General features: G+C 37.1%; 1 protein-coding gene across 1 annotated transcript in view; it reads left to right on the forward strand.

The window, feature by feature from the left end:
- Positions 1 to 14,559, forward strand: part of GABPA (GA binding protein transcription factor subunit alpha) — a 45,127-nt gene that overhangs the window by 22,300 nt on the left and 8,268 nt on the right. The window contains 3 exon segments of the mRNA XM_042781335.1: positions 4,350 to 4,595; positions 10,220 to 10,414; positions 14,223 to 14,276. Of these exon segments, the coding sequence (XP_042637269.1) occupies positions 4,350 to 4,595; positions 10,220 to 10,414; positions 14,223 to 14,276 (495 nt within the window).

Here is a 14,559-nt window from a genome sequence, read left to right on the forward strand (position 1 = left end):
CCAGCCTTCTGGTTAGCAGTCAAGCGACTTAGGCACTACACTACCAGAGCTCCAGTTATTTAAAATTTTAGCTCATGTATGGTAAAATAATTTTGTAAGGTTTAGTTGTTTGAGATGGTTGTATAAATTAATGTGATATAACTAGATATTCATGCCTCTGGTTCAGCTGTTCTATCCATTAGGGTGAAACAGTTTAATACATTGTAGCTAGTTTAATCAGGAAGGAATATATTAGAGGACATTAAAAAGCAGAATCCTGGAGAAAGCTGAAGGAATGGCGTTCCGTATGGATTACATCTCAACATAAAAATCCTCACTGCTGAACCAATAAGTAACAACATGATAAACAAAAGGCTTGAAGTTGTCAAGGATTTCATTTTATTTGGATCCACAGTTAATGCCCATGGAAACAGTCAAGAAATCAAACGATATTTTATTGCATTGGCAAATCTGCTGCAAAAGACATCTTTAAAGTGTTTAAGAACAAAGATGTCACTTTGTACAGAAAATCTAGATCAAGCAAGCTTTTGCCCTTCTGCTCCATAGGAGGTTTCTGTCCTCCCTGAGCTCACCTTCAGACACCTGTTACCATTTGATGAGCGTACCACCCCAGTCAAACTGTCTACCTGGCACCATCCCCAGAGTGGGTCACACCTAAGTGCTTGCTGCCAGAAATAAGAACCCGTTGGGGCTCAGGCTTTCCTCACTGGCCCATCACATCACTGAAAAAAAAAAAAACAGTAAGAGATAAGATTATCAAGCATAACCCAAAATGCACAAACAGCAGAAGAAAAACTAGATGACTGATACCTTCTAAAAATTAAATTCTTATGTGTATCAAAAGACTTCTGCAAAAGAGTGAAAAGAGAACCTAAAGATTGGAAAAAAAAAATATTCAGCAACAACATCTGATAATGACTTATCTCTAAAATTTGTAGAAAACTTCAGCACCTTAACATCAAAAAGACAATCCAGTTCAAAAATGGGGAAAGAATATGAGCCAACACTTGACCAAAGAAGATAACTCAGGCAGCCAACAAACACATGAAGAAATGCTTATGCTCATTAGCCATTAGAGAGATGCAAATCAGAATAATTAATGAGATACCATCTTATCCCAGCAATAATAGAAAAGTTCAACAGGACAAAAAACAACAGATGCTTGTGAGGGTGATGCTTGTGAGTTTGGAACTCTCATACACTGCCAGTGGGACTGTAGAATGGTACAACCACTGTAGAAAATATGTTGTTGTTAGGTGCCATCAGGTTGGCTCTGACTCATAGCAACCCTATGTACAACAGAACGAAACACTGCTTGGTCCTGTGCCAGCTTCATAATCCTTCCTGTACCTGAGCCATCATTGCAGCCACTGTGTCAGTCCATCTCCTTAAGGGTCTTCCCCTTTTTCACTGACCCTCCACTTTACCTAGCATGATATCCTTCTGTAGGAAATGGTCCCTTCTGACAATATGACCAAAGCAGGTGAAGTGAAGTCTGGCCATTCTCCCTTCCAAGGAGCATTCTGGCTGTACTTCTTCCAGGGCAGATTTGTTCACTCTTCTGGCAGTCCTTGGGACTTTTTGGTATTCTTCGCCAACATCACAACTCAAAAGCATCAATTCCTCTTCAGTCTTCCTTATTTATTGCCTAGCTTTCACATGCATATAAGGTGATTGAAAATACCATGGCTTGGGTTGGGTACACCTTAGTCTTCAAAGAGACATCTTTGCTCTTCAGCACTTTAAATAGCTCTTTTTTAGCATATTTGCCCAGTGTGATACATCATTTGATTTCTTGACTGCTACTTCCATTGGATTATGGAACCAAGTACTATGAAACCTTCCATTGGATTATGGAACCAAGTACTATGAAACCTTTGACAACTTCAATCTTTTTTCCATTTATTGTGATGCTGCTTACTGGTCCAGTTGTGAGGATTTTCATTTTCTTTTTGTTGACATGTAATCCATACTGCAGACTGAAGTCTTTAATCTTCATTAGTAAGTGCTTTAAGTACTCTTCACTTTCAGCAAGCATGGTGTGTTGGCTGCATATTGTTAATGAGTCTTCTCCAGTCTTGATGCCACGCTCTTCATGTAGTCCATTTTGCTGGATTATTTGCTCAGCATACAGATTGAATAAGTAGGGTGAAAGGATACAACCCTGACATTATGCTGAGTGACATAAGTCAGTCACAGAAGGACAAATATTTTGTATGAGCCCATTATTGTAAAAAGTCAAGGAAAGGTTTACACAGGGAAGGAAATTATCTTTGTTGGTGTGGTAGTTAAGTTTGTGTGCCAACTTGGCTGGGCAGCTGTATTAGTGTTCCCCATGATGAGACTGGTAATCAACTCCATGGTGGAATATACTGTGAGCAGCTGAGTAGCTGCCTTAGGGATGTGGTCTTTTTCCTGTTTATAAGGAGAAGCCTTGGGGAATGGTCTTTAGCTTGTGGCACACTTGAACCCCTCATATAGCCATGTCATTGTTCAGCACCCTGCCATGCTCTGCCGACCTTGGGACTTCCAGTGCTCTTGAATTAATGGACTGCCATGTGGTTTGGTAACATCGGGACAGTGCCTTTTTACTTTTCAACCTGGAGCTTTTCAGTCTCAGCAGCCAGCAGCTGTCTGAGTGAAGAAAAGCCTCTAGCTCCAGTGGGCCAGTAACAGGAGGCAGAGCTGAAGCCCAAGGTTGAGGGGCTTTCACCCAGGCCTTAGAGCCTGGCACTTTGAACTCAGACTTAAAGCCTCCAAACTGTAAGAGAGAAGACTCCTGTTTGTTCAGCCATCCCATTTGTGGTATCTTCTAACAGATACCACTAGATAATCAAAACAGTTGGTTACCATGGATGAGAAAGGAGGGGAAGGGAGGAAAACTAGATGGATAATGAAAAGATAGGTTTGATATGGGTGAAGAGATTTAAAAAAACAAAAAGAAGTAAGATTTGCCATTATTGCATAGTTTTTGAAGCTGGGTTATGGGCACATGGGATTTCATTGTATTTATATTTGTTTCTGTTTTAAAATACATTTTTGGTATTTAAGGAAAAAAAATAAAAGGATGTCACTTTGAAGCCTATGGTGCACCTGACCCAAGCCAACATTTTAATATCCTCATTTCAGCTCTCACATGAGAGCTGGACAATGAATAAGGAAGACCAAAGAAGAATTGAGGCATTTGAGTTGTGATGTTGGCCAAGAATATTGAATGTATGGACCGCCAGAAGAACGAACAAATCTTGGAGGAATTACAGCCAGAATCCTCCTTAGAAGCAAGAATGGCCAGAGTTTATCTGTCATACTTTATTTGTGTTGTCAGTAGGGACCAATACCTAGAGAAAGGATATCATATTGGATAAAGTAGAGAATCAGCAAAAAAGGGGAATACCCTCAATGAGATGGATTGATGGTATGGCTGTGACAGTGGTCTCAAACATGGCTGTGTTTCATTCTGAAGATGGTGAAGGACCAGGCAGTGTTTCATTCTGTTGTACCTAGGGTTGCAATGTGTCAAACCACCTCTATGACACCTTAACAACAATGACAACACTTCTGTATTGGAATTTGAATATCTCGTGTATTTGGGTATTTCTTCATTCAGTTGAAAGTGAAAATCTAATTTAATTTAACACACGAAACATTTACTCATTTTTGAAACATGTGCATTGTACTTTAAAAAGCAGAGTGTAAGTAATTTTAATTTGTGCTTCAAAGGATATTTTAAAATCCTAAGAGTGGAGAGCTGCTCAATTAAGTTCTCTCTAGGATGGTTATTATTTTCTGTTCCTTGTTGGTTGCTTTCTTTTTATCCCTAATAATGTTTAAAGAACGTGTATGTTAATCATTTTAGACTTACAAAAAAGTTACATGGATAGTAAAAGAGTTCCTAGATACTCTCACCCATGGTCCCCAAATATTAATTTTTATTACATTTGCCTTATTCTTTCCCTTCCTCCCACATGCACACATTTTATTTTAATTGTTAGCAGTAAGTTGCAGACATGATGTCCCTCTATCCCTAAATGCATCAGTATATGTGTTTCCTAATGATTAAAAAAAAGGATTTGTCCTGCATGATCATAGTACAATTATCAAAATCAAGAATTCAGTATGGGCACAATGCTGTTATATACAGAAGTTTTAGTAAATTGTCATTATGTTGATTGTTAACAGGAATCTCTTAAATTCCTTAGACATGTGGCTAATATATTTAAACAACTTTTATATATACCATTTGTTCCCATTTTGGGATCATATAAGTTAAACTGTAAATTTTATTCTTTTGTGGCTTTTCTGTTTTCCTTTAGATTTACTGTGGTTTTTTTTTCTTATTTCCTGCTAAGGAATTGAGCCAAAGCTAAACATCCTTGAAATTGTTAAACCCGCGGAAACTGTTGAAGTGGTTATTGATCCAGATGCTCACCATGCTGAAGCTGAAGCACATCTTGTTGAGGAAGCTCAAGTGATAACCCTTGATGGCACAAAACACATTACCACCATTTCTGATGAAACCTCGGAACAAGTGACAAGATGGGCAGCTGCACTGGAAGGTTATAGGAAAGAGCAAGAACGCCTTGGGATACCCTACGGTAATAAAATAGGTTATTATGCATTAGATAGATTATTGAGAAGTAAGCTTGATAGAGAAAACAGTAGGGTGAGTAAGTTATGATCTACTTTAAATGTAGATTTTTTCGGAAAAATACTGATTCTTTATAATATTTTTTTCTTGAACTGTAATATATTTACGTATGTATGATAGACAATTACAGCCCTGGGTGCTAGAAATACAAAGGAGTATTAAAAAATTCCTACCCTCAGGGTGCTTACAGTGTGACCAAAGAGACAGAGGATAAATGAAAAGAGATAATTACTATAAAAAGTTACATGTTTTTAAGCTATTGATGCATAAATAAAACATGCTGTTAGAATCACAAAAGGATCATAGTAGCCTGCTGCAAAATTATGCAAAGAAGGACATTCCAGACAGGCAATGTTATGTGCAAAGGTTTGTATGTTGGGAGTATATATGAGTAATAAGATTTGTGAGTAAGGAATTACTCTCTTGCATTGTAGAACTGTTTTTTGAAGGAAGTGACAGTTATAAACTAAAGTGTCAGTATACAGCATACATTGGAGCAAGCAGAGACTGAATGAAGGGAAAACAAGAGTGTACTGTTGTGGTTTTACATGTGGCATGATGAACCTAGACTAGGTGATTTCTGTGGGAGTGGAAAGAAGGAGATGGATAAATATAGTGATAGAACTGAGCAACTGACGGATAGATTGTGTGAAAGTACAGTGAGGAACTCTGGTGGCTCAGGGGTTAAGGCATTCAGCTGCTGACCAAACGGTTGACAGTTTGAACCCACCAGTGGTCTGCTTCTGTAAATATTTATAGCCTTAGAAACCCTATGGGGCAATTCCACTCTTTCCTGTAGGGTCACTATGAGTCGGAATCAACTCGATGGCAATGGGTTTGGTTTGTGAGAGTGGAGAAGGGAGATTCAAATATTTGTCTAACTTCTCAAACTTGAGTGAATAGGGGAATAATACATCTTCATTACATGTTTTATGAATACTACCATATGCCAGGCTGTGGTTTATCTGTTAGACGCTAGGGTTATGATGGTACACAAGAAAGTCAGTTGCCTTCTTAGCACCTAGGGGAGGAAGTGGAGAAGTTTGGTATGGAATGGTTTTTCAGAGAAGAGTATTAATAGGACTTGATTTTGAAATGATACTGGATATTCGTCTGGAGGGTGCCAGAAAGTAATTTCAGGTGTACAAGATTTAGGCTGGACATAAAGATATATCATAGGAGACTCATTCACATTGAATTTATACTTGAAGCCATAAAAGTAGATGCAGATAAGTGGACAAAAATGTAACCTTAAAGACTGGTTCCTGGGTCCTAGCCACATTTATGGTTGGAGAAAAGAAAGAGAGACATGAATAGCTGAAGAGAGAGAAAGAAAATAAGAACTGTATATAGTGTCACTGAGGGGTAGTTTTAGATTGTCAGAAGTTTTAGACACTTGAGAAAGTCAAAGGGTGCTGACTGAATAGTAGCTGTTAAATTTGGTGATGAGAGGACCTTTATTAAATTTGATAAAGGTAATTGTGGAGTTGAAGAAATGAGGCTGAATTATAAGAAATAAATAGACAATGAAGAAAAATATTAACTTTTGGAGGTGTAAGAGAGGGAGAATGGTGGGAGAATATTGATGATTCAAGAGTTGATGGTGACCTGAGTGTATTTGTAGATAAAATGGAATGAAACTAGTAGGAGAAGGATGGGTTAAAGAAGATGGGGAAGAGGTTATTAATTGGAGCACAAAAAGATATAGGAGTCCAGTGTGAAGGATGAGATAACAGCCATTCTTCAGAGATAGGAGGAAAAAATATATGTATTTCAGTAGAAACTAGTGGATGGTGTACTTGACCCTTGTTGTTGTTATGTGCCGTCGAGTCATCTTCAACTCATAGCAACCTCTCCTTGAGTTTGCAAGGCAGTATCACTACAGAAGTAGATTGCCCAACCTTCCTTCCAAGGAGTGGCTGGTGGGTTTGAACCTAGTGGAAGTAAATTCAGAGTTTTCTCTTGAAAGGGTCAAAGCTAAGAAGGAAAGAAGGGAGCAAAAGAAATTTTGAAACATGTATTACAAACAGAGTTTGCCAGACCATCATCCAAAACTCTTTAGTACTAGAGAAGAGTTTCCATAAAGGAAATCCACTGTCATTGAGTTGATTCCAACTCATAGTGACCTCACAGGGCAGTGTAGAACTGCTCCATGGGGTTTCAAAGGCTATAAATCTTTTTGGAAGCAGACTACCTCATCTTTCTCCCACAGAGCCCTGGTAGGTTCAAACTGCTGACCTTTTGATTAGCAGCCAAATGCTTTAACCATTGTACCACCAGAGCTCCTTTTATGGGAAATGAGATATAAAATGAGATGATATTGTTATGTGCCATCGAGTCAGCCCCGACTCATAGCAGCCCCTCCTTGGGTTTCCGAGGCGGTATCACTATGGAAATAGATTGCCCAACTTTCCTTCCAAGGAGTGGCTGGTGGGTTTGAACCGCCAGCCTTCTGGTTAGCAGTCAAGTGCCTTAGGCATTATGCTACCAGAGCTCCTTAAAAAAAATGAGATAGATAGCAAAATTATAAACTCTGGCTCAGTGCCTGCCAAGAATGTTAATTACTAGACTAAAACTCTTTTAAAACACTTGGTATTTATTTAGGTATAGGCAGACTTTCTAAGAATCATTGATGATTTATTTTTGTCATGAAATTATTACCTACTAGAAATTTTTATATTTTCTTAGGAAATTATTATTTCAGGTTTCTGTTCCTGCTTCAAAGAGTAGTTATTTTGCTAATTGCGTAATTTTGTGCAAAAGTGAAATCATGTCAATTTCAAGTTTTAGATTTTTGCAGGAATTTAATCCTTATTCCTGCTAATTTTTTCCCCTATTGTATGTCACATTTAACAACCTAAGAATAAACTCAAATTAATGAGTAGTTAATGAGTAGTAGTTAGAAGCCTGGCCAAAGAGAAGGATTATAGGGGAATGTTAAAAATAATGACTAAATACAGAATCAGTCTTTGCATTATTAAGTAAGAAAAGTGGAAAAATGGGTATACGGTTATTTTTTTCTTTCAGCTCAAATAATTAAAAAAGATAAATACGCATGTTTTTGGTCCCCAGAATTGTCAAATATTAACATGTGGTTATATGTTTTTGCTTTCTTAAAAAGATTACATATGCACGTAAAAATGTTTTACAGATAGAGTTGATTTGTATCTTAGCTAGCTGTTTAGTTCCATAATCCTCCTCCATGCCCTTGTGTAAATGCTATCATTTACTGTATATTTTTTGAGTCTAGTTTATAAAAAGAAAAATGTCATATAGGTTTCTATATATATATACGAAAAATTACTTCCCTCATTTACAGCATGTGTGTGTTTGGGTTTTTTTTTAATGCATTTTATTGAAATATAATTTATGTACAGTGAAATACACAAAACTAAAGTGACATATGTCGGTGCTTTTTTTTTTGGCAGTGTTCCCTCCTTTCCCCTCCCACCCCTGGCAACCAACAAAGAAAGTTTCCCTCCATATATAAACCTTTCCTTGTCCTTCTCTGATTGACTTTCACTCAGTATAATGTCCTCCAAGTTCATCCATATTATGCGGTGTTTTGCAGACTCTACATTATTCTTTAGTGCTGCGTGTTGTTGTTGTTATGTGCCGTTGAGTCGGCCCCGACTCATAGCGACCCCTCCTTGGGTTTCCGAGGCAGTATCACTACGGAAGTAGATTGCCCCATCTTCCTTCCGAGGAGTGGCTGGTGGGTTTGAACCGCCAGCCTTCTGGTTAGCAGTTAAATGCTTTAGGCACTATGCTACCAGAGCTCGTGCACCTTTCTTTCTTCGTTATTGTCTGATGTCTTGCTTTACTGTGTCTGGGACTTCTCTTTCCTTTTTTTGGTATCCTTATTCTGCTCAATTTCAGTTTCATGCCTAGTAATTTCTCCTTATTTTGAGGCTCTTTCCTAGAAATGATCCTTGGCTCACTTTGAAAAGCTTATAGGAGATATACTGCTTTAGACGTCACTGTGGGCCCTTGCAATTATTGCTATCAGATTGGGAAAAACTGCTTTTAGCTGCTGCTGCTCAGCTGAGCATGTTGTGCTTTCAATGAATACTTCTTGGTGATCTTCAGATTTTTTTTGTACTCAGAGTGGGTCAAATATCCATTTGCTGCCTTTTCTTTCTCCTACATAGAAGCTGATACCATGGAGGTCTTGTGGCAGTTACTGGTTTGTTTGTTATTTTTATATTTTGGGATCTTGTTACCCTGTTTCATCATAAATAAATGTTTGTAGGTTTTGGTTTTGCTCTGTAGTTGCTTTTCCTGTTTCTATGTGTGGATTCATAGAAATTAAAAAAAAAAAATTCACTGTCATCTTCCCAGAATCCTCCTCAATTTCTTTGGACAAATGAAATAAAAGAATAAATTTTGTGGCTGTCAAGCCTGTATTAGTATATTAGATTTATTTTTATTGTTGATAGTCTTTTGATAGCATCTGACCTTTATTTTTTCCACTTAACTTTCTTACTCAGTATCATACATTCAAACCAAAAAAACCAAACCCACTGCCATCGAGTTTATTCTGACTCATAACAGCCCCCATTGGGTTTCAGAGGCAGTAAATCTTTACGGAAGTGGATTGCCCAGTCTTGCTTTCACAGAGTGGCTGGTAGGTTTGAACTAACAACCTTCTGGTTAGCAGTCAGATGCCTCAGGTGCTGTGCTACCAGAGCTCCATCATACATTCAATTGGTATATAACCAGTAGTATTTGATGGATCATCTCTATGATGGAATACCAGAAACAAAATTAATCCATCTGTTATTTATTAAAAGTATTTGAGGAGAGTGCTCAGTTAGGGGCACAATGAAATATTGACACATGTGAGCTATCCTTTTGATTTGTGAATTCAATAAGATAGTAGAAAAATGATTGGGAAAATGAAATTTTGTGGAATTAACATTTATACATTCTACACATGTATGAGTAAGGCGCTGTGGTAGGCTCTGAAGATAGAATGTTTATAAGACACATACCTTGTATTTAAGACCTTGATGTCTTGAGAGGGAGACAGCTGACTGTGAAAAAAAAAAAATCAGCATGTTGTATCTACTCTAAGGGTAAACGCAGCATCAACTAACTCTATAAAAAGGAACAAAATAGTGTTCACTAGAATAAATCTTGTTCACTAGAGTAAATCTAGTTCCCTAGACTCTCCTTATAATTTTCTGCACCTAATCATATGCTGCTGTGAAATAGTTATTAAAACTTAAATAATTACTCCTTTTTCTCCAAGTGATCACATATTTTACACTGCAAAGCAATCTTGCATTTTGTTTTACTTTGTTAACTTAAAAATGGACTGAAATGAATCCATCAGAAGTTTAGTTTAAAAAATTGAAAAAGAGCTGAGGAGAAAAGGCATAATTTTTTTTTTTTCCTTCATATAATGAATTTATCCCACTTACTTAGGAAAAAAAGGTCCTAACAACAACAACCTGGATTTTATCTGTGTGTGTATGTGTGTTTATTTGTTCATTAACAAGTTCACTATAAATTTTTGTAATAGATAAGATTTTATATACTATCTAAAGGTAATATTTTTCTTTCTAGATCCTATACAGTGGTCCACAGATCAAGTCCTGCATTGGGTGGTCTGGGTAATGAAGGAATTCAGCATGACTGATATAGACCTCACCACACTCAACATTTCAGGAAGAGAATTATGTAGTCTCAATCAAGAAGATTTTTTTCAGCGAGTTCCTCGGGGAGAAATTCTCTGGAGTCATCTGGAACTTCTTCGAAAATGTATACAATCAGATTTATTTTCTATTTAGATTATAACTTAAGCTTAAATTTTATTTCTTTTTAACTTTGTTTTCATATCAATTGTTCATTGATAATTGCAATAATTAACATTTATTAACTGTATAAGGCTATGCAGAGAGCTTTTATTTATTAATCCCCATAATAATTCCCCAAATCATTACTGAGATTTGTTGTTAGCTGTTCTCTAGTCACCCCCAGCTCATAGTAATCTATGCACAACAGGATCAGACCTTTGTGATCTGTAGGTTTTCATTGGCTGATTTTTAGAAATAGATTACCAGGCCTTTCTTCCCTGTCTTAGTCTGGAAGCTCTACTGAAACATGTCCATCATCATAGGAAAACACAAGCCTCCACTGACAAACAGCTATTGGCCTACTCAAGAGAGTTTTAAATAACTTGCTTATAGTCACACAACCAGGGAATAACAGCCCAGATTGACTAGCATAAGAATCTAGCTTTTTAAATGAGGTGCTGTGCTCTACATTTGGCCTTCATTAAATATACTAGTGTTTGGCTTCTGTTTCGTCAGTCAATTATTTCATTCACCGCTCATAGAAATTTAAGATAGTTTCTTCATAGATGGCTTCCCTCTCATTTTCGTCATTATTAGTAGGATTAAATCTTTTTAAATTTCTTTACTATTAATTGAATGGAACCTTAAAAGAGAAAAGAGAGGTCTAAGTATGCAACCCATCATCTTGAATTGGAAGCCTCTGGTTCTTAGTATTTCCGTATTGCTCCATAGATACCATTATTAAAATTGAGTGACTGATAAAGAAATCAGAAACTTTAACTGTCCAATGAAAATAATTCAAATAAATGTAAATTATTTTGTTTGAATTTTAATCCATCTTTCATTTCAGTGACTATCTGTTAAGATACCTAAGCAGCAGCCTATTCGCTTACATCGTTTTGTATGTCAGAAATTCTAGCTAGACCCATGTATTTTTTAGGAATGAGTGAAAAGGACAAACTAACTCTGATTTTTTTTTCTTTTTAGTAGTTATGGATGAAAATATAACTGGTAGCATTTTGTTCTGCTGTGGCCAGAGAGGGATGATGTCTGGAGGAGAGATTTTCCACAGTAATTTAATTCTTAAGTTTTCCATCCAGAGTGCACTCTCTGCTGTTGGATATGAAATGAGCTCTGGATGGAGGCTCTCTTTCCTTGTTTTTCTGTGCAGTTTCTCTTTGGTATGAATTGCTCAGATAATAAAGTATGACATTAAAGACTTCTTAAGAGATAATGCTGAGACTACAACTAGTTTTTCCCAAGTTCATGGTATTCACTGTCTCTTCCATGTTGGCACTTTGTTGTGGTTGTCTTTTTCTGATTCTCCTAGCTTTTCACACTATAAAGCTCATTCCCAGACTTTTGCTAGTGCCAACGGCAAAGCGATCTTGTGAATCTTTCTATTTCCATGCAGTGGGATGGGTCTTCCTCAGAAAGCTGTGTCTGCAGTTGTCACTTTGTTTTGAAAAAAGAGAAAGCCGCACACCATAAATAAGTATCTCAGGGAATTCCTTGCTTGTCCCACCATCTGGCTTGGAAGTTTGGGGCTTAGTTCAGAAACTCAGGATTGGCAGGTTATGTATATCTGGCAGAATACTTCTCAAGACTCACTTCTCAGAATAGGGCCCTTTGAACATGCCCAGTACCCTGGCTCCTCTGTTAGAGTGAAGGCTACGACATAGTTCTGAAAGGAACTGGTTCATGGTATAGAACTGTTGCTAACCTAGCACCGTTCCCTATTCCTCTTCAGTGATCTCTCAGGAAGAAGCAGTACTGGACAGGTCACACTGCTTCCTTAAATATTTGTTAGACTGCCCACCAGAGCCACTGCCTTCCTGCACTTCCCTTATGTTGAGCTTCACCCAGGGCCTAGTATACGTGGGAGGATAATCAGGAAATGTTCCAGTACTACCAGCTCTACAGTGTGCTTCTTGGTGTAAATACCGGCCTTCTGTCACCAAGGCAAAGCTCTCCCTTTACTAAGAGTTTTCTTTAAAGGAAAGGGGTGGGGGACCTAATCTAAACTTTTGGTGTCTATTGTTTCTTCATAAAATGGGCCCGTGTCCCCCTGGGGCTTTGCCTCTTAGGACTTTTCCTTCTGCACAGCCAGGATTGGAAATCTACAAGGAAAATGACAGTTCATAGTGCCTCTGTGTCTTGGATTAGGCTTTTACAAACCCTTCTCTGTATTCTGCTTTTCTGGGTTATTTCATAGAACAGAACGTTTAACAGCTTGATCATACCTATACTGTGTGACACCAATTCTCTTTGCCTCTTTTGAGGCTAGGGCGCTCCTATCCATTAACAGTTACAAAGGAGTTAATTTCAATAGCACTTTGCATCTTCAAGATATTTTTAGAATTGTGGGAGAAATCTGCCCAGATAAAAAGCATAGATTTTTCTTCAAAAGAAACAGCAATCCTGAGGGCAACTGCTCAGAACCAGGAGTCTAGATAAAATAGTAACATACTGCATTTACTGAGAAGTTAATTGTGCTTTGGCCACTGTGCTTCTCAAAAAAAAAAAAAAAAATTTTTTTTTTCCATCTTTCCAACCTCATGAGGTTGGGTATTAAGGAAATTCATATTCATTGAGGTTGATTAATTTACCAAATTCACACAACTGGTGACAGCTAAGATTTGAACCCAGACTTATCTGAGGCTGATCCCATATAATTATTAAGTCCCTAAACTCAGAACCCCTGAAGCAAATTGTGTTTAAGAGGACGGATTTAGACCTCTTCGTTCCCCAGTCCTTCCCAGCTATGTGTGTCTGGAATTAGATTCTACCATGTGGCACCCTAACTCTAGAGCCTTCTTGGAGGCTCAGGCCCCAGGACTCACCACAGAATGTTGGTGAGTAGAATTTCAGTTTCAAGAAGCATGTGGTCAATGATGGTAACTAAATAGGCTGAAGTAATAGAGACGGGGAAGTGCATCTTTTATTTGAGAGCCAAAGAATAGCATTTGAATAGAGAGTAGAGACAAGTGAGTAATAAATGGGTCTGTAATGGATTGTATAAGAATTTTAAAAATGTATCTCTTACATTGAGAACTGTATTTGCACATTCATAAAATTATTCACTTGTGACATTTGAGACAGTTTCCATTTTATTGAATATTTAGCTGTCTTTAAACCCACCAGCCACTCCTGGGAAGGAAGATGGGGCAATCTACTTCCATAGTGATACTGCCTCGGGAACCCAAGGAGGGGGTCTCTATGAGTTGGGTCTGACTCGATGGTACATAACAACAACAACAACAAATAGGAACATTATATAAGTTAAAGCAGTTTATTTAGAAGTCAATGTCAACACAGCTTAGTAAATGATGAAGATCTGTTGGATCATCCCAAGAACCAGGAAATGCCTGTAGTTGAAAATGTCTATCTAAATAATTTCAGAGTGATACATACTATCATCTTTGATCTGATCTTGGAGGCCTCCATATATTTAAATGGTTTTATATAGGTAGATACAGATATTTAGAAAATAGTGGTTCTCTTAATGGATTTTTTGAACACTAAATGAAACTGGAACATTCCTTCTGTTGTTTCTCTTAAATATATCTTTTCCTTACAAATAACATGATTGTCAAGTATTTTTTAAGTTATATGCCAGTAAGTTTGAATTGTTTAATACTTTGCCAGTTTTTGGTTTTAATGTATAGTTCCATTTAAAAGAATGAATTATGTTTATGAAATTGAATTTTACTAGATGGGTTTGCATTTCTGATTTTAAATGAAAACAAAAAATGTTTTCTTATGTTATTCAGATGTATTGGCAAGCCAAGAGCAACAGATGAATGAGATAGTTACAATTGATCAGCGTGAGTATTCATACTTGTGATATATAATTCATATTGACAAAAAATTATTCTTTTCAATTTGGTACTGCAGAGTGGTAAAAAGGAAAAGTATTTTTTTAAATTTTTAATGAACTACTTTGGATAAAGAAAGTATACCTACACCTATCTATACCCATGTATCCCATAAAATATGAAGATTTATATATCAAGTTTATCTGTTGTAGATCCCATTTTCTTCATTTTTGTATACTGTGTAACCATGAACACTTGATAGCATTGTTGTGCATGTGTTTAATGTTTTGAG

Source organism: Orycteropus afer, unplaced genomic scaffold (assembly GCF_000298275.1).
Source record: "Orycteropus afer afer isolate SDZICR_OR568_19922 unplaced genomic scaffold, OryAfe1.0 scaffold00108, whole genome shotgun sequence".
Lineage (NCBI taxonomy): Eukaryota > Metazoa > Chordata > Mammalia > Tubulidentata > Orycteropodidae > Orycteropus > Orycteropus afer.